The sequence below is a fragment of the Python bivittatus genome, unplaced genomic scaffold (assembly GCF_059951505.1).
Source record: "Python bivittatus isolate LINGU-HERP-01145 unplaced genomic scaffold, Pbiv_v1 ctg000960_np1212, whole genome shotgun sequence".
NCBI lineage: Eukaryota > Metazoa > Chordata > Lepidosauria > Squamata > Pythonidae > Python > Python bivittatus.
Window position 1 is genome coordinate 2,069,309 of NW_028277124.1, and position 21,441 is coordinate 2,090,749.

General features: G+C 37.8%; 1 protein-coding gene across 1 annotated transcript in view; it reads left to right on the top strand.

Moving 5' to 3' along the window:
* GABBR2 (gamma-aminobutyric acid type B receptor subunit 2) overlaps positions 1-21,441 on the top strand; it is a 312,210-nt gene that overhangs the window by 152,106 nt on the left and 138,663 nt on the right. Inside the window, exon 8 of the mRNA XM_088131472.1 lies at positions 4,032-4,092. Coding sequence (XP_087987598.1) covers positions 4,032-4,092 — 61 coding nt within the window. The remainder of the gene's footprint in view (positions 1-4,031; positions 4,093-21,441) is intronic.

A 21,441-nucleotide genomic window follows, 5' to 3' on the forward strand; every position in this document is an offset into this window, starting at 1 on the left:
GGGAGCTTATCAGACAGCACAGGGTGAGTTATCATGAGTATGCCAGCTCTACATCTCTACCCTGGGCCACCAACTGATGCTGTGGGGAGTTTATCTTGGTGTCTGGAGGGTGTGGGAGCCTGGATGGGGAAGAATGGGCTTCAGTTCAACCCTAACAAGACTAGTAGCTTTCATTTAAGGCACCCTGTATGCAGTAATTTTCCATCTCTGGTTCTGGATAGGGTTACATTACACCAAACAGAATTGGTGCACAATTTGGGGGACTGCCTGGACTCATGGCTCCTGTTCAAGGACCAGGTGGCAGCTGTGGCTAGGAAGGCCTTTGCACAATTTCATCTTGTGTGCTAACTGCACTCTTTCCTGGACTGGGAGGCACAAGGGTGTGTGTGTGCACACGCATGTGTGTTTTACCTTGTGTCTCCCAGTCCAGTTTTTGTTTCTTTTTTAAGACTTCCCTGAAAATAAGAAAATAGCAAAGCAGGGAGCTCATTAGGACTCCTCTCACTGATGTGCTACTCTTCAACTTGGGAGTAGGAAGTTTTAAATGGTAAATCCAACCCACAACCTGGTGATATAGCTTATTTTTTTCTTAGGACCCTTACTGCTCTTCATGCATAGATTTGGCTGTTGCAACTTCCTTCATATGGTTATCAACCTACTACCATGCTGTCATGATTAGAATTATTAGAAGCCATTTGGATTGGACACCACCCATTCAAGACATTTGCAGTGAGCTTTGTCATGTAAATCATGGTCATGGAAATAATTATAACATCATAGGACAAAATACATTATTACTGTTGTCCAAACAGTACAATATATATCTTGATTTTCTCTTGGATCTTCCAAAACTCCTATGCAACATATAACTTTTATACCTTCTCAAAATGTATGTATTATTACATTGAAGCCTGACTGACTTTACATAAAAGACTATGCTGCAGTTTCATGGAGGTGAACAAATAGCAACTTGTGGCTTTGGCTTGCAGAATCCAAATTCTTGGGAATCTCAGGTGTTGCACTTTTGTTGTTATTGTTGTTGTTTTTAAAGGGCTGGATTATCTGAGGGACTGCCTCTGTCCTTTGGTTTCTGCCTGGCCAATAGGATCCAACAAAGTGGACATGCTCTGGGTCCCCTCAGTTAAACACTGTCATCTTTTGGGACTCAGGAAGCATGCTTTCTCTGTAGCAGCACCTCCCATCTGGAATGAGGTCTTCCTGAGATCTGGATGACTCCCACCCTGATGATGTTCTGGAAGGCCTTGAAAGCCTGACTATTCTCCCAGGAATTTGGGTACGGTGGATGGACGCCTCTGTTAAAGATGGCGTGTTGCCTGGTTTGCCATCTTACAAGTATTTTGTAATTCTGCCTTGGATTAATTTTGTTATATTCTTATTTACGTGTTGTTTTTATGCTGTTCTTTACTTTGTGAGCTGCCCAGAGTTGTACAGCATCAAAACGGAATGAATGAATGAATGAATGAATGAATGAATGAATGAAGCAAATTTCTAGATTTATGTTTGGTACAAAGTACTTCAGAGCTAAAACATTGGCCGGATAAGATCTTCAGCATATGGGAGTTGGGGGTTCATTACCATGCCTTGTACACATTTTTTCCCTGTGGGGGAAAAAAAAGAAGCAAAATAAACAATTCACAAGAAAATAAATCTTGGTGAAGCTGCTCAAATTCATATTTTTTGTTGGGGAATTATGATTGCCTTGTTGCAGCATTTAACTCAATTTTCATTTTAGCCTTCAAATTGGTTCTGGTTCTGTTGATTCTATTAAAATGTTATTTTTTGTTAACGGTTGCTTCATGCATTTTGTAGGTTTAGTTTTGTAACACATATGTACTTTTTATTGTGAGCTGCTAGAATATTAGTAATTACACTGAACAGCCTGGATTTACTTCATCTAGTATCATTTCTTGGGATACGTCGTATTTCTAGTATATAAAAGCAAATCACTTAGCAAAGCAATGATGAAAATGCGAATTCTATAAATGATTGATTTATGCTAGTGGAATATTGTAACAAGGTATGTGCTGCGCAGTATATCTTTTGAGTTAAATCCTTGTGTACTTCTTTACATTGGAACCAGTGTTTGGGAAAATCAAATCACCTGGGTTGACCTAATTGTTGTTTACAACTCGGAAACAATACTCAGTCTCAGTTTACAGATTTAATATGGAGAGTTAACAACATGGCTCCAGAAAGGCTCACACCAGTTCAGGAAAAAGTGCAACTCAACCTAACACTTCCATTATGTCCACTGTTAATCTAGCACATGATGCTCTTTCAACCCCAATTCACTCAAAACTAGTTTGTACACAGATGTTTCAGTTTATCACTGTGACGGATTCTTTGCATGAACAGCCGTTATATATCTATCCCTATTAACAGAATTTTCATATGACTCAACATCGCATCAGATGCAATACTTCCCAGTGGAGTCAATTCATATTTTCAGTTACCATGCCTCAAATATCATGCAACCAGCTGATAAGAGATCAATTAAGAGACATGCTTATTCCAATGCTCATATTTAGGGGCTATCTGTTGATAGTGCTGATCTTACACGGAGGCAGAATATGCTTAGTGTATAATGTAGGCTATATTTGGGGACATTACAGAGTAGTAAGGAGAAGTAAGAAGTATTCTTTAGATCCATTGTTTTTCTTTTGTTCATAGTAAAGAATCTGATTTCCCCTAGTTTCTTCTTTCATCAGCAGCTCAACAAACTATACCCTATGATGGCATTTTAAAAACTACTATAAGATGGCAACTTGTAGAGAGACTCTGAGGAATTTAAGGAGCTGTATGTGATTCTAGTGCACAGCTCCCAAGAGCAGGGGGAAGTGGTAAAATTCCGAATTCCATTCTGTTCACAGAATTAAATTTAGGATCCAGGCCTCTGTGTTTTTTAAAAAACCTTTTTAAAAGCTCATTGATTCCTTTTCTAATGTAGCACCTGCTTAGCTTGGCCAAAGCACACACAAAAAAATCCTCTCTGTTATTTGCATTCAATTAAATTTCATGTTCTTATGGCATATTTTTAAAACCCTGCCTGTTTTGAGAGCTTACAGCAGTAGTTTACAATTCACACCTTTCTTTGCAGTGAGTCTGTGTCTGCAATGGAATTGGTAAAATAATTAACTTCCCATGTATGCGTGTGATTGCTTTTCAACCTTGAAAGGTTGTAATTTATTTACACACCAGCTTTTGCAATCTGGAAGATATATCTTTAAAATGATTGACTGGGTTTGGCTAGCTATTCAGTATGGTAGGACCAGTTGTCTTTGTTATATATATCATCCACTATGGCCTCTATCTCAATGCTTCCTTATATGTATTATATCACATTATAAAATAGGTTTTATAAATATAGCTCCACTAGATTATTGAGGTCTATGATTTTCAAATACACAGTTATCAGGGAGAAATTTTCAACTTAATGAAATCAGGGGTAAACCATATTTTTAGCCAAGCAAATACATTTAGAATTTAGAGGACATGTTATAGATGTTCTCATAAAATGGCTGCCAGATTATGCATGAAGATTCACAAAATACCCATTTATGAGAAGGCAAACTAGTGCAGTTATTTCCTTGCACTCCTGTAATCCTACAGGAGTCGATCTTCCAATCCTTTATCTACTTTTTGGGAAGGTAGGCATAATGCCAAATTAAACACTGAGCTGCAAACATCTGCCATTTTACTTTCTGAGAATGCCTGCATGGTTTATATGGGCCGAGAGACATTACTGAAAATAAAGATGACACTGGAGGCTGATGCATTGTAGTTTAGCATTGTATTATTATTATTACTGCTAGAACACTTTTTTAAAAAAAATGTAGATAGGAGGATAGTCTGATGAGAACCAAGGAAAAGGACCATGGGCATCAATGCTCATGGGCACAAGGTTGTCTACCCCTGAATTAGAAAATTAATCTTACTGTTACTTAAAATAAACTGGAGTTGTGTAAGGATATCACAAACCTTATTATAAGGTATTTATTTACTTTATTTAGGGTCAAGTTATGTTCAGAAATGGAGAGAGGATGGGGACCATCAAATTCACACAGTTTCAAGGTAGGTGATGGATATTTATTTATGCATTGCATCTATATTATTATAACTGTAGATGGCAATTTGAAGATACAGTATAGTTTGCTTTGTTTTATACTTTATGATAACTTGACAGTAACAGGATATATGGCAATAAAATTCAACAGATTACATAGCAAAAAGGACAATTTTTCTTTTAAAAATAGGATCATTTATGTAGAGACTGAATAAATGTTTTTTTTTAAAAACTGGTATTAAAGAGTAGGATATGATAGGCTAATTTTTTATTCCTTCTGAAAAGTGAAGTAAAATTTGCAAATTAGAACAGTTGCTCTAGTAGAATTTTTCTGTACATCCCTTTCTCCTTCTCCTTCTCCTTCTCCTCCTTCTCCTTCTCCTCCTTCTCCTTCTCCTCCTTCTCCTTCTCCTTCTCCTTCTCCTTCTCCTTCTCCTTCTCCTTCTCCTTCTCCTTCTCCTTCTCCTTCTCCTTCTCCTCTTTCTTGTTCCTTCTGCCTTTCATTTAAAACAATAACATGTTTTGAAGGTTGAATATTGATGAAAAATTGAAATAGTACAATGGCTAGAATTTATTCTAGCAAGAGGATATATTCAGGAGAACATATACAATTTAAACATGACATTTTCCAGATGTGTTGAAATTGGAGCTTCAAGATTCCCCAATATATTTGGACAGCATTAGGTTGACAAAAGTTGCCTTAAACCGTCCTTTCCAGGAAGGCTCATTATAGTCACATAATATCAAAATCATGCTTATCCTATGCTACATTCCTGTGACATGTTTAGAAGATAACATATATCATATAGAACTGCAGATTTTTTTAAAAAGTACTGATTAACAAATGATTAGCATTATCAGATAGAAAGTTAGACAGATTAATACATGAATTGTAAAATTGTGTATCAAAATAATGCCCTTCAGTAGGTATGGAAAGGATTGTAGCCACAGTTGTCTGTATTACAACTGAAAAATCAATTAATTTAATTACTCTAAATATTTCCATGAGTTGATTTTCTATGTCCTTATTGAGTTATTAAAGAATTACTGAATTTACTTAGAATCATTAAGCAAAGGTATATTTAGTGAATTATTTTCTTTAAACTAATTGATAAGTTACTTTCCCAACAGTTTCCACAAATAACATTAAAACTATAGTAGTAATTTTGTACTATACACAGACACGCAAAGGATCCTCAGTGAAGATAGTAGGAAGCAAGGCAGAAGGCACTCTGTAAGGATAGCACCTGGAATAAGGCCTCGGATTAACTCCAAGCCTACCTGCTGACTGTGTTTCTCTACCTATTATAATAAAAGAAAGATGAAGATGATCTCACTGCAACACCAAGTGCCTTATGTAACCGAATCTATATAGGTACCCACATTCTATAATAATGTGATGAATTCCACTGTCTCTAGAGAACCAGGCTTAAGAGACCTTTCCTGATTTTGCAATCTCAGGTTTCTGCAAGGGTAAGAAGATACAGATTCTACTGAATTATGAATTGGAGCATGAAGCAAGACTGTACCCTGTGGCCAAAAGTGTCCTGAATATGGGACTCACCTTCCCATGAAAACTCCTTATTCAAATCATCTGCTCCTACTTTAACGGGCAATAGGTCATCATAGAAATCCTAGCATCCAGGTCATTTCCTATAAAGCAAGAAATCAAAACAGTTTTAGAGAGAGATTATTCCAAGTCTCAGCTCACAGGAGCAATGGATTTGCTTTTAGGGCATGCTAAGCTATTGCATTAATTTATGAGAATGAAAGCAGAATCTGGCTTGCCAAATGATGAAATTCAGACAGAGAGATGCATTTTCTTATGTTTCAAGATATATGTAAAGTTTGAAATGTGTCCAATAGCAAATTTGCAGCTAGCATAAAAACCACAGAAAGGCTGCATTTGATTATGTCTTTTATGTTAACTTAAGGATAAGGATTAGTATGCAAGGTTTGAAGGCCCCTGCTCCAAAGTTCAGTTCTCAAAGCCTCCTCTCCTACTCATCAGAAACTGCAGGAACATCTGAAATCATTATTCTCCCTGAACCTACCTCTTTGGATGCTTGCAAGTACAGTCCAGTTTGGACATCCAGTGGTACTCTTCAAGGAAGGGAATGCATAGTGGAAGAACTATTTGCATGTAATCCAAATGAAGTACTTGCAAACTTGGCTCTGTCAGAGAAGACCTGCTTGAAAGCCATCCTTATATTTTGAAACAGCCCTCCCTGGGAGCCAAATGCTGTAATTGGAGGAGATTGAATTTTGGCCCCTGTTTCCATATCATCCAGCTCACTCGAGTGTAAGTGTGGGACAGATTTCTCACTTGAGTTAATATCACTAATTGAAGCTTCCTAGTCATCTTAAAGTCTTTCCTCATAAAATGCAGTACCAGTAGACCAAGTATGAAAACTGCAGACTTTGTACTAATATCTCTGGCCTCTGAGATCAGAGGCATAATGTCCTAGAGGCATATATTATAAATAAATACTGTGCATACATAAATATTTAGTCCATATTTTAACATCCTGGGTGATGGACAGATTATCTGTTAATCACAGTGAAGACTTGTTTGATTATATATACTCGTAGATGGGCTTGATCAGATACTATCCACCAGTCTTGGATTATTAAGAATGTACACTTGCAGTGTTACATGCACATACATTTGTTTCCCCTAAAGCCATTTCTAATAGTAAAGAGCAGATTTTGACAACATTTAAATTTGGAAGCTGGCAAAAGAAAATGATTTCCTTCTATCAGCCATTTGGTCCTGTTTTACTTTGCACCTCCTGCTGGTTTTTCATGCTATGCTGAGGTGTTGGTTTCGCATTTAGCTTATATCCTAAGTGTGCAGGACCTGTCTTCACTGTCCTTAATCCTGTGAATTAGTCCTTTGAAACTGTGATCAAATGGCATTATCAGCTGAACCACTGAAATGAATCAAGATGCATTGGAGGGTGTCCTTAATGGGAATACTTGTAACTATGCTGAGGTTTGTCATCGCCCTGATGCAGCACTAGTGTGGACTTAGACTCTGTCTTACTTTTTAATAAGCAAGGAATTATAGTCACCCCTACTTAGAAAGCAATGGAGAGGAACTCCTATGAAGTTCCAGAAGAGATTATTCTCAATAATCTGTGCTAGCCTTTGGTTCAGGCCTCTTTATCTCAAAACAAAATTTTCTGCACTGTCCTCAGAGCCTTATGGGATCCAGGTGTTGTAAAAGTCTCTAAAACTGGCAATTTTAACTGTTCCCACACCTCAGTGGAATTGGGCAACAAGATTAATCCATATACGTGCATTTCCCTCTGGGAAATCTTTTGAGGACTGGAAGAGCTTTGGGTTGTAAACAGGCACATTCAGAGCTATCAGCTATGGATGATGGAACCAGGATACCTCATGAGTTGCCCCTTTGGTGTATATCGTGCCTAGTTCAGTTAAAATGGCTGATGAATTCTTTTTCTAACTGTATCTTGACAATCACAGTAACCCGTAGAGCTAATTTCTTGATGTTAAGAAAAGTTAATGTAATGGCTGAGGTGATGGGTTTAAGAAGGAAATTTGCCAGTCTGTTATACCTTACAAGACTGATGTGTGTACTGTATATCTTTTATCACAGAAAGTAGGAGAAAAAAATCTGTTGTATTCTTCATATCATCATTATATATTGTCATAATCCAGTAAGAGTTAGAAATGTTTAATGTCTGAAATGAATGGAGTTAGAAATGTGTGTACTTCTTTTTATAACCATCAAACTCTGTAAATTCCTTTATTGCACTGATTAGAGAAAAGAGGAAGTTATAACTTATTCTGGATCTGAAAAGCCTTCTTTATCAGAGTTCCAGTGAAAAAAAATATCATCTTTTTGGTAAAGTGAAAGGAGTATCAGGAGCCATGTTGTCAGAGTCTTTACACTCAATTCCCAAGTTCAGTAAACCCTCTGGAGTCTATTTGTTTCCATCAAGGGTTTCTTTATTGAGAAGCAGCATGCAGCATTCTATAGGTTGTTGTCTGGGGTTCCCTAGCCTAAAGCTTTCCTTTTAACTCCTTCCCCCCCCCCACCCCTCTTCTCTACTCTTCCCACTTGAATTTCTTCGCACCTCTTCCCGGGTCTCACGGCCACTTGACCTTGCTGGCGCCTCCAACCAAGATAATGGTTGCACCTGGCTCTTGTTGTTGTATTTCCCCCTTCCTCCTGACTTTTATGGCAGGAACCAGCAAGTGGTTATACAAATCATAGTCTTATCTTTAGCTAACATTTAACCCTACTAACTATACATCACTATTCTACATATTTAACATGTTTTCTACTGGCTTTGAATAATAGCTTGTGCAGGTCCTGACGTATGCGGCTGATAGGGAGACCCTGCACATTCCTTCAGTCCGTTGAAGCTTTGCTACACATTGTCTACTTCAAGTGAAAAGAAACAAGCTGTTATATCACATGTTGCAGTATAGTGTACAGTTCAGCCCTTGTATATTCTAAATGATTAATTTGAATCATTCTAAATGATTTTTCGAAATACTTTGCATAGTTGTCAATGTTCTGAATTTGTTTAGCTTCTCTAGGACTACATCTACTAGACTAAAATTCTACGTAAGAAGTACAGTGGAACCTCGAGTTACGAATTTAATCCGTTCCGTGACTCTGGTTGCAACTTGAATTGGTCGCAACACGAGGCAAATTTTCCCATAAGGTTCAATGTAATTACCGTTAATCTGTTCCGGCGTCCGCGGACCACGCATCAGGGGCGGAAAAACGGCCGCGGACCACACGGCAGGGCGGAAAAATGGCCGTGGACCACATGGAACGGGCGGAAAAATGGCCGCGGACCACATGGAACGGGCGGAAAATGGCCGCGGACCACGTGGCACGGGCGGAAAAATGGCTGCGGACCACGTGGAACGGGCGGAAAATGGCTGCGGACGTGGAATGGGTGGAAAATGGCCACGGGCCACGTGGAACGGGTGGGGAAATGGCCATGGACCACGTGGAACGGGCGGAAAATGGCCGCGGATCCGGTTCGTAAGTCGAGGTAAATTTTTGGGGCCGGAGCTGGTCGTATCTCGAAAAATTCGTAAGGAGGGGCGTTCGTAACTAGAGGTACCACTGTACATTTTTTTTTTCCCTGAAACCTTTCACAGTTTCTTTCTCAGATAATTTTTTTAAAAAGCCAGTTTTCTTTCTGGGACTGCAGCCAACTTGATAGGATATATGAAAATATTATGAATGGACTTTGATTAGTGCTAGTTAAAACCCAAAAGATTTGGAAGACATCTTATATGGAATCTGCCTAGAGAAACTGAAAACTATTTCTGTGCATGAAAAATAATTAGGTAGAAAATACTGAGGATTGTTTTATACACGCATGAGCATTCTCTGCTTTCTCTACAGATTTAATTTTCAGCTTAGTTCATGAACCAATTCTATTTAAAAGCATTGTACTGCTGTGATTTGAAAACTACGTTTGTGGTGTTAATAGGCCCATCTAACATACAGATTTTGGTTGTGAAAGGGTCCACCTTTTTAACTGTTTGGTCTTTGACACTCATATTTGTAACTCCTAGAAATATATTTTAGGTCAGGAAAAGGGAACAACTTTTTTTTTAATGCCACTTTTTATCTTTTGTTTGGTACCTCCTCTTTTTTTGTAATTTTCTCATTTGCTGCCAATAATAAAAACTTCTCTAAATGTGCGGTATTTTCTTCAGTAAGCCAGAAGGTAGGAGGAAGAACTTTTTCATTTTTATTGAGTTCTTCCATTGTTATATATTGTCATAATCCAGTGAGAACTAGAAACGATTACACTCTGTGAGATAAATTGATTTTAATGTGCATAATTCTTTGTTGGGTTGTAGTGAACTTACCTATTATGCCTCCCAAAATACTGGCTAAAGCTCCACATTGCCTTGTATTTCTAATAAAAAGATAAGAGCATAAACCAGTAGTTAAGTAAAGCCCACTGAATTCAGTGGGCCTTTAGTTTACTTAACTTTCTGTGCATCATGTTCTATGTGATTTTTAAACTGTTTCTATGTTGTATATATTATTTACATTTATTATTTACATTTATTATTTACATTTATTTCAGCAGGTGACCCTTTATAACCACTTAAAATAACTACAGTAAATAGAAACACTTTAAAAGGTAAATTAAAAAACAGCACAACATGCTTGGAGTGAGTCAAAAGCATACAACACATCATCAAAATCAGTTCACCCAACAGCCCAGCCCAATGCTCAGGGGAAGAACCTGATCTTCAGCACTTTTTGAAAAGCTGGCAAGGTCAGGGCCATCCTAATCTTGGGGAGTGGGTATGCTGTTACACAGGGCCCTTGCAGAGACAGAAAAGATAGGCTTCCTGGATCTCATTTTGTGGCATTAATAGGAAGGATTTGGCGCACACTCACCTTGTCAGACTTTGTAGGGGGCAGAGATAACTGGAGACAGGCAGTCCCACAAATAACCTGTCACCCCAACAAGGCAGACCAGACTAAGAAACCAATGCCATATAGGTCAGGATTACTTTTATTGTACATCTATAGTAGCAAAATCTTGCAAGTTTGAATATGCTTTCCCCCTCCCACAGTTTATCTTTGTGTGAACTAGGGAGGGGCTTGCCTGAGACATTTTCTCAAAACAATTTCTTGGCCCGAGCTCAAGCCCTGCTTATCTGACCATTGCCTTGATAGTGGCCCCTCCTTCTGTCTTTCAAGGCCATTCCCTATTCCCTCTACATATCCCAGCTGTATGACACACAGGGTTTTATAGGTGATAACCAGCACCTTGAACGGAAGCCCACTGGGAGCCAGTGCAGCTTACAAAGTAGAGGTGTTACATGGGTGTACTGAGGCATGCCTATAACTATCTGCACCACTGTCTTCTAGACCAGTGGTAGCTTTGGAGTGGTCTTCACAGTCAGTCCCATATACAGTGTATTGCAGTAATGTATGAGGTTCATAGGAGATGACCAGAGCATGGGTGACAGTGAGTAGGGCATCCTTGTCTGCTGAGAGTCCTCTGTGTGTATCCCATGGAATTTCACCCCCCACTCTCCTGAAGTCCCCAGTGTGAGATTACAGGGATTTCAGCCTGTAATCTGAAAGCCTGGGACTCTAATGAGCTCAGTTTAAGACACATACTAGTCTTTCTCAGTTTTTCTTTTGAATTATATGAAATGGTAGTATACTTAATACACACTTCCTGCAGGGGAAGAACTGTAGTGATTAAATGCAAGACAAGTTATCTTTAAGAACGTTTTTCCACCACTACTTGCTTTGTAGAAGAAATCTCCAATCTAAAAAGGACAATCCAGAAGAGACAATAAATAACTGAAAAGAACAATATAAATACAGTGCATAACTACATACATAAAATGGAAATATGTGTTAATTCATTATATAACTAAAAATCAGTTTAAAAAAAGTAGATAATATCATTGCTGATAAACTATTACTATATTACCATCTGTAATGAATCCTATCAAAACAACACTCAAATTAAGATATAAATTCAAAGACAAATACTTAGACAGCTGGAAAGGCAATTTGTTATTTATAAAATTAGATAAACTGTAGTTTGTAAAGTAGATTTGCTAGCTCATTTGTCAAAAAATGGCTCATTCCAAAGCACTTAATAACAAGGCTGTTATTTTTCCAGGCAGACTTGAAAAATTATTCAGAAGTACTTCAGGCCTTGCACCACACCTCTTGGCTATTGATTAAAGCAGCTCATCCTTTTTCAGATTTGTGCCTGCATGCTCCTGGCAACTTTGAATTATAATAAAACTATATTAAGATAAATAGATTTATCAGTAACAAACAAACCAATCATATCACAAATAAGAACAGCCATTGCTACAAATATAAATGAGCTTCAGAACAGGAATGCTAGTTTATAAAAGTAAGTTTTTAGATTACATTTAAAGGTAATCAAAGATGACAGAGTCTGTGAGGCAATCTGGAAAGAAACTCCCCAACATTGAGGTTACTACAAAGAAGGCTCTGAGCCTTGTTAATTCCAAACAGGCTTTCCTCATTAGTAGCACCCACAAAACTTTCTACTTGTTAAAGCAACCACATCTTTTTTTTTTTAATCTCACATAGAAGCCTGAAGAAAGGCTGCTTTAATAAATAATAAATAAAGATGTGCTGAGTTTGTGCTTGTGTAAGGTCTGAAAATCATTTTAGGTCTTTAAAATCATTTTAGGTCTTTAAAATCATTTTAGAAGCATGCTCAGTTCTGTGTGGTAATTTCTTCCTCTTGTCCTACTCACCCATCAAAGTTGCTACTGACGCTTCTGCAGATGCACTTAACTGATGATAACGTAAGCCTGTGTTGCCTATCCGGCTGTATTCCAAATTTGTGGTTAATTGAGTGATTGGATTTATATCCTGCCTTTTCAAAGCAATGTGCACAGTGCACATCCCTTCTATTTGTTCCCACAGCAGCAACCCTGTGAGGTAAGATGGGCAGAGGGCAACCTACTGGCCCAGAGTCCCCCAGTGAGCTGCTGTGACTGAAGGTGGACAAGAATCTGGGGTTCCTCACTCTCTGTCCAACACCACTGTACCACACTGGCGTACTTCTAAAAATAATCGTATGCATGTATAATCAAAAGGGCCACAGTGAATTTAAAGAGGTTTGCAGTTTAGTTTGCTTAATTGTATTTCCTATTGTATGTGTGGTGTTTTCTTTTTTTATTCATACAGCACTGAGCATTTGAGTAGTAATTCAAAATTAAAGCTTATGTTGTTTCTCATTATAAAAAAATACAAACTCACTATGCAGAGCTGTGGGTGGGTGAAGCTTTTCCTATCATTTTTTAGCTGTTCAAAAGGTCAGCATAAAAAATGTTCTAATACAAAGCAGTTCTTGTCTGACTTTGCTAATGTGACATTTGGAGCAAGGTTGTGTCAGTGTGATGTGACAGCAGGCTAACATTGCCTGGCATTAACAAATAGCATTAGGTCTGGCTAGGAGAAGAAAACCATTCACAACCCAATAAATCCTACAGCTTCTCATCCAAATGTTGAGGAGAGAAATCTTAGCTAAATATAGCATTTTAAATGTTAACACCCCAAGCACAGTCCAATTGATCTTGGATTCTCACTTTAGTGGGTCAAATCTGATCTCCCAGATAGCTCTACAGTATCTGAGATATCATTTTATCAAATGTTCAATTTGCCAAGTGACAAGGAGATTGCTGAAAATATTAACTGTATAAATCATTCAATTTAAAGTGCTGGTTATCACTTACAAAGCCCTATATGGCATAGGACCTAGTTATTTCAATGTCAGCCTATCTCCTGTTGTTTTTGCCCATCCTGTTAGGTCAAACAGAATCAGCATCTTGTTAGTCCCATTCATGAAGCAATGTTATCTGATGGGACCTAAGAAGCATGCTTTCCCTGTTGTAGCACTGCACTCTGGAACAGCATCCCCTCCCATTTATGAATTACCCTATCCTGGCTCTCCTTTAAACAAGCCTTGAGGACCTAGCTGTTTCCCCAAGCTTTACTCTCAGGTGAGTTATAAACTTGCTTTGTGAGAAATTCTTGTCTGTTCCACTAAGATGACCATCTTCCTTTTCTGAAGTTCTATTTCTTTGGCTTTCAATTATTATGCTGCCCAGCATCATCAAGAAATAAGGTGGCTTTAGGAATGTGAAAAATAAATCAGTGCAGGACTAAAGTAATTAGACTTGATAGCAGATCATTCTGTAGTGTGTATTGGACTCTGATCCACCATCCATTCCTGTAATTGTTTAAGCATATTTTAAAAAGTATTAATTTTTTAGACATATGTCATCTCCATGGTGATATATCTTAATCTGAAAATGCAGCATCAAGGAAATGAGATTTTTATATATTTTAGAAAATTTATATATTTCAACAAAACATTGTCAAGGTGATACACAGAAAAATAGAGCAACCGTTAAAAAGCATCTGAATTCTAATATTTAAATTATAGTTTCATCAGTATTACTTGAAAAAAGGCATTCTGTAAGTTTTGATTAGGCAGATGAGATCAACTGCTATGAGCTGTCAGAATTCATAATAATGAGGACTGTGGGCACTGCTGAATATGTGGAGAAGAGATATGAAAAAAAGTTGTCTCCCCCTCTGTTTTTGGCACAAAGAAATGATCTCTCCCCACATATAGAGATATATTATTGAGGATCAGGCTTGGTAAATACAAGGTGGTATCCAAAGAGCTATCAGTGTTGGTATCAACTTTTATTTACCCTTTCTTGATATTTGAATGAAATAAACGTTAAGCACCTACAGTGCCAAATGGAAAAGAATTGCTGGATACTCTGTCAATTGATATGGCTAGAATTTTTCCATCTTCCACAAGTGTGTGTATCTGAAGTGATAATTGTTTCCAGAAATTATGGTAACATTTCAGGCTGCATAAATAGTTAATGAAGAAAGTAATTATAGTTGGGATCCCCATAACACTGAATGTTTCATTCTCTGCTGTAAAGGAGGGACTTCTGTTTTTGAGTTTATTCAGCATAAACCTCTAGCTGGACCAAAGCCATGGTTGAAGTGTGCTGTCAGACTAAATATATCTATGGATTGGGCTTTAGGCTTTTAACACAAAGCAAAATTCTTTCCTAAATGCATGTTGTCAGTCTGAAGAAATCAATTTCTTGCCTTCTTTAGCTCTCCTGTACAAGTCAGCACTATACTGGATATATCTACTGGCTTTTAATATATTGTATGCCAGTAGACATATCCCAGAATTATAGCCTGGATAAATAGTTGGTCTTCACTGTCCACATCCTGCACCGCTAATAGCCTATTGCTATCACCAAAGTCTGCTTGATTAGCGCTTGCTCCTTTTCTGAAGAAATACATATAAGAAAGTATATGTCGATTTGCAACAGAAGCCAAGTAAAGCAAGTTAACAGTTCAAATATCTTGGGTCTCTGGTGGAAAAACAGAAAACAGCATCAAAACCAGAAGTACACAGCAGGATTTGCCAGGCCACTTCTGTCGTTGGATCGCTAAACTTTTCTCTGTGGAAGAAACAAAATATTTTAGTGAAAACAAATATGCAAATCTTCCAGACACTAGCCCTGCAAGTCTTGTTGTACAGATCTGAAACATGGACACTGTTAAAAGCAGACCAAAATAAACTTGATGTTTTCCTAATGTGTCTACAGCACATACTGGCATCACTGTCTTAAGAATGATAACATCATACTGAGATGCAGTGAACAACCTATAGTTATAAATGAAATACAAGAGTGCAGATTCAGAGGGTTTGGACATATATGAAGAATGGCAGAACACTGCATCCTTCCAGACTACTGTGGAGAAAGTGGTCTGCATTTTGGAAGGTCTAGCAAACAGCATCAAAGAATATGTGGGCAAAGCAAATTGAAAATGATGTGAAAACCTAAGCTCCATTTGAAAGATGTGAAACAAGCGGCCTTGAATCAAAAACACGGAAACCCATTACAGGAAATGTGTATAGTCCACAGAGAGCAGTATACTAGTTCCAGAGTACACTGGAACAGAGGAGGAAATTGGCGTTGACATTCTAAACTATATAAAAAATATAATCCCAGGAAACGATTGAATGTGCCTGTTTTGAGGCTGACATATATATGTTCTTAAATAGCAACAAGATTGTAGGGTGGCCTGTTCTATCCTTGCAGGCTGATTATATGAACTTTTGCTAGTGTGACTTATTTGGCCAGTTATGACCTCCTGATAAGGTCCCTGGTCATTCCTTCAGACTGCTTCCTTTACTCTGCAATCTCAGAGTCTCTCAAGGGATATGGTTTCAGGTATCCAGCTTTCTTTGCTCATCACAGCAAACAAAGCCAGATACCTGAAACACTCAATTTTGAAGACTACTCTCTAAAGGCTTTAGCAGAGAACAAGAAATGGACTCTTGACTGTAAATATAGATTATGGAAACATACTGAAAAATAATACAGTTCTCCTAATCAGTTAAATATAACCGCCGGAACATAATCCCACACAAGAATCTTGGCCTACAAAATACTGATATTCATAGATCTTAGATTAATCATTTATTTATACATTATTTTAGATTCAGTTATTTTCAGTTAGGGAGATTAGAAGAGATGAGCTTAATCTCTTTATTTTTTGATAAAAGTTATGCTGGGTCTTGTCAAGCAATGCATTCTTTTCTAAATACTCATCAATCAGCTGCTGAAAATCTGTTCCAGAGTTTTGTCCACTGTTGACCTCAAGCTTACCAGTCTGTAGTTAGCTGGGTCCATTTTTCCCCTTTTTGGAAAAGAACATTTGCCATTCTCTAGGCCTCTAGTACTGTACCTCCATAATTTCTCAAATATTGCAGAAAGGGGCTCTGGATTGACATCTTCAAGCTCCTTCAAGACTCTTACATGTAATTGGCTTGAGTTCTGGAGATTTAACTCATTTATGGTAGCAAGGTTCTTCCTAACTATTTATTTGCCTCTCTCCTTGTGCCTCTCTCCATTTGAACAGTTCTCCTTTGGGGAGAAATCCAAAGCAAAGTATGAGTTGGGAGGCTCATATATTATGATCCTACTATTTTCTTCTTGCAGTGGGCCCACCCTTTCCTTTTTTTCTTTCTTTTACTAATGGCATAGCAAAAAAGCCTTTTGTGTTGCTTTTAGCTTCCCTTACAAGTTAACATTTCTTTTTGTGCTTTAGCCTTTTCAACTTTCTTTCTGCAGATATTAGCTTGCTTGCTGACTGCACCCATCTTACATTTCTTAAACACATCTCGTTTAATTCTTAGCTCAGTCAAAATCTACCTATGCATCCTCAATGGTTCCTTAGGCTGCCCTCCTGTTTTTTTTCTTAATCAGTATACTTCTAGTATCTTATTTTTGAGAAGTTTTCAAGCTTCTTACACTCTCTTTGACCTTTCTGTCATTGTGATCCCACTTAGCACTTCTCTAAACTTGTTGAAATAAGCTCTTCTGAAATCTAGTCAGCATGTATGGCTCTGCTCCAATTTCTCATTTTGAAGTATCTGGAGTCTCCAAATAATGTAGTCACTTCCTCCAAGGTTCCCGTTGCTTTGACCTCTTCAACCAGCTTATCAGACTCCTGGTACTCAACTCAGCTGAAAGAAAGATCCTCACAAAGTCATCTTTAACAAGATTTATTGAAAGGGTAAGTGATGAGGTTACCAAAATTAGTGATTGGACTACTTTCAATTTAGAGCCTAGTTTATATTTTAGTTCTTTAGAGTGGAGACTTTTTCAGTCTTTTCCTAATCCTTTCTTGTGAACTGGTGAAGAACTCTTCTTCAGAATTCTAGGTCAGTCTCCTAGGGACTCCTGTGAGCCCCATGGTGAGCTGACGTTTTACTGGCTAGCTGGCCAGTAAGACAGCTTTTGTGATGGAAATTGAGGCTGGATGTTGGATCCAGGCCAGCGTAATCTCTCTGGATCAAAGGAGAGATTGTTGAGATCATTCACATGACTCTAGACAGCCAGTATTCATGAGTAGACTGTGGAAACTGTTGTTTGATAGTCAGCTTATAAGCAGAGAGGCTGGGAGTCAGGATTACATCAAGCTCACACTTGCAAAGCAGCCTTATGGACACTAAGCTCAACCAAGCCTTATATCTTAATCACTTTTTTGGATTAATTTTTTATGTTTTATATACTGGAGAGATTAAGACCCTTTGGACCATCAAGGTTTTACTGTATTCATTGGGTGAGTCTCCACCTCCTTAAAAGGTGATGGAGCAAATTTGATCTTACAGTAAACGTTCTGAAAATATATGATTTCTTTTGGACTACGCAGCAAAAGGGTGCTTAGTATATGGATTTTGGAAATTTAATAATGGATAAAGGAGCCAGAGAAATTTGGAATTATAGTTTTGAATTTATTAGAAGATATCGTCTCATGGGAAAATAGTGATTGCTTTTGTTTCTTTATGATAAGGAGACCTTGAAGGTTGGACATTACAGGGAGCCTGAGGACAAAGAAAATGGAGCAGAAATCCTTAGTGCAAACTTTTAAATAACTCTCAGCCAAGTTACTAGATAAAATGGATCTACTGTTTGAGAAACTGGACAGAACATGCTTTGATGTAGTTGTAAAACAAGAGCAAGTTGTAATGGATGTTTATGAAATTAATTTGAAGGAGGACTTAAATGTAATGCAAATGGATCTGATGGATGATTTATCCCCTAAGGAGATGAACAGATACCAAACCAGGAAACTGATTTGGATAATTTTTTTCTTCTGGATATATGAAAGAGCTCTGCCAGGGTTTGGAAATTTTTTTAGATGTGACAAACAAAAGGATAAACTTTGTCTAATGGACATGTGAAAGAAATGTGTTAAAGTTGTGAAGGATTTTTATTTGGATACACAGATGATCAGGAAATTACCTCTGGGACTTTTTTTGAAGGGATTAAAGAATAATTTTAAAAATTCAAGGAAGGTTTATAAGGTTGGCTTGTTTGATCAGGGCTAAAAGAGGAAAGTAGTTATACCTGGCTGCCCTTACTGGACTTTTGCTGACAAAGAATGATTGATGTAGCATTTGGATTTTGTCTTTGTTTTGTTACTTAAGAGATGAGTTATGGGGAGAAGAGAAATTATGTTTTATTTAGAGATGGTGATAAGCTATTAAAACTGTTTTTACCTGCTGGCATGAAGGGGGAAGTTATTGTTTCTTCTTTTCTTTTTCTTCTTTTCTACAATCTCTCCCCCACCCCACCCCTTTTTTTTTCCTTTTTTTTTGCATTTTTTGTAGTTTGTATTTATTTTTATTCTTTTCATTTATAATTCTTAATTTTTGTTGTTCAGTTGTTAAGTTGTGTCCGATTCTTTGTGACTCCATGAACCATATCACGCCAGGCCTTCCTGTCCTTCACTGCCTCCCTGAGTTTGCTCAGTTTCATGCTCATTGCTTCAGTGATGCTATTTAACCATCTCATCCTCTGCCGTCCTCTTCTCCTTTTGCCTTCAATCTTTCCCAGCATCAGGGTCTTTTCCAAAGAGCCCTCTCTTCGCATTACGTGACCAAAGTATCTGAGCTTGAGCTTCAGTATCAGTTCTTCCAATGAGCAATCAGGGTTGATTTCCTTTAAGATTGATTGGTTTGACCTCCTAGTAGTCCATGGGACTCTTAGAGTCTTCTCCAACACCACAGTTCAAAGGCATCAGTTCTTCAGCGCTCAGCCTTCTTTATGGTCCAGCTCTCACAGCCATACATTACTACTGGAAAAACCATAGTTTTGACTATGCGGATCTTTCTCGGCAAGGTGATGTCTCTGCTTTTTGATATGCTATCTAGGTTTGCCATAGCTTTCCTCCCAAGGAGCAAGCGTCTTTTAATTTCATGGCTGCAGTCTCCGTCTGCGGTGACCTTGGAGCCCAAATAAATGAAGTCTGTTACTGCTTCCATTTCTACCCCTTCTATTTCCCAGGAATTGATTTGTTCAGATGCCATGATCTTAGTTTTTTTAAGGTTGAGTTTCAAGCCAGCTTTCGCACTCTTCTCTTTCACCTTCATCAAGAGGCTCTTTAGTTTGTCTTCACTTTCTGCCATTAGGGTAGTATCATCTGCATATCTGAGGTTGTTGATGTTTCTCCCTGCAATCTTAATTCCGGCTTGTGATTCTTCCAGCCTGGCATTTCTCATGATGTACTCTGCATATAGGTTAAATAAGCAGGGTGACAGTATACAGCCTTGTTGTACTCCTTTCCATATTTTGAACCAATCGGTTGTTCCATGACCAGTTCTAACTGTTGCTTCTTGGCCTGCATACAGATTTCTCAGGAGACAGGTAAGGTGGTCTGGTACCCCCATCTCTTTAAGAATTCTGAAGAAGAGGTTTTTTTTTTAAAATACTTTTATTAATTCTCAATAAAAGTATTTTAAAAAAAATCTTCAGACTTCTAGAAAATGAAACAGTAAGGCCACTAAAGAAGTTTTGGGGCTATGAAGTCTTGGCCAAGTCAGCTTTCCAACAGATTTCTAAGTTATTTCTAAGTAATTAAAAGTTTTCCATTATTACCATGGTGGTCCTACATGAAAAATCTGTGATCTGGGCATTAACCAGGTCTTCTGCATGTCGTGGCAGTCTACAGCATATGCCCTCAATAATATCTTTGTTGTTTCTCCTCTCTTGTATTCTTACTTAAATGCTCTTGACTGGACTCTTGTGCTTAGAATCAATATATGTATGCAGTTACTTTACATAAAATGCCACTCCTCCTCCCTTTTTGTCTGGCCTTTTCCTTTTGAATAAGTTATACCCTTCAAGCTTTCCAATCCACTCATAAATCCCACAGGGTTTCAATAATGCCTACTAAATCGTATTCACCTTCCTGCATTAGAATTTATAGTTCTTATTTTTTTCCCATACTCTGCATTTGTATAGAGATATTGGAATACTTAGATCACATAACTGAATCTATTTCTTTCTGAATGTACATGCTCATTATTGGATGCCTTCACATTCTGCTTACCCTCCCAGCCCCAGCACTGGATGTTGCACTATTTTCCAAGCTCTCTTCTCGCTCCCTCCCTGACAAGATTTATTTCAAAACCTTCTGGGCTAGATTTGAAAGATATTTCCAAACATATTCTTCCTAGTTCTTGTGACATGCAACCCATTCAGCTATGACCAATGAACAAGAGTCAATCTCTCTCATTCTTGCAGAGCAAGATCCTACCAAACATAAACATTTAAGATGGAGGGAACTCAAAATATGTGTGTAATAGTCACTTAATGGCTCATCTGGTTCTGTTCATAATGCCTTTGCTGCTGTTGTTCAGTCATTCAGTTGCTTCTGACACTTTGTGGACATTATTTTCACAGGATTGTCTCTCAGTAACTGCTTCTTTGAGTTTTTGTACACTGGTGCCTGTGACATCAGTGATAATATCTAGCCACTTTGTCTTCTGTCAGCCTCTTTTTCAATTGCTTTTGATTTTTTTTTAAGATTCAAGGTGATTCTCCCTTTGTACTATGTCTCCAAAATATTTAAGCATGCTTCACTGTTAATGCTTTCAGTGAGAGGTTTGGTTTTGCTTCATCTAGTATTGAATGATTTGTTTTTTCTCCAGTCCAAGGTATTACTGATAATTTTCTCCAAAATCTCAGTTCAAAGGCATCAATTTTTCTTCATTCAGCATTTCTGATTGTCCAACTTTCATAGCCATATATTACAGCTGAGAAAACCTTACCCGTAACAATATATACTGTTATTGTTAGTGTTATGTCTCTGCACTTTACTATTTTGTCTAGAGCTGTTGTAGTCTTTCTCCCAAGTAGTAGGCATCTCTATATTTCATGGCTGTAGTCACTATTGCTGTGAATTTTTGAGCCAAGGAAGATACTCAGTT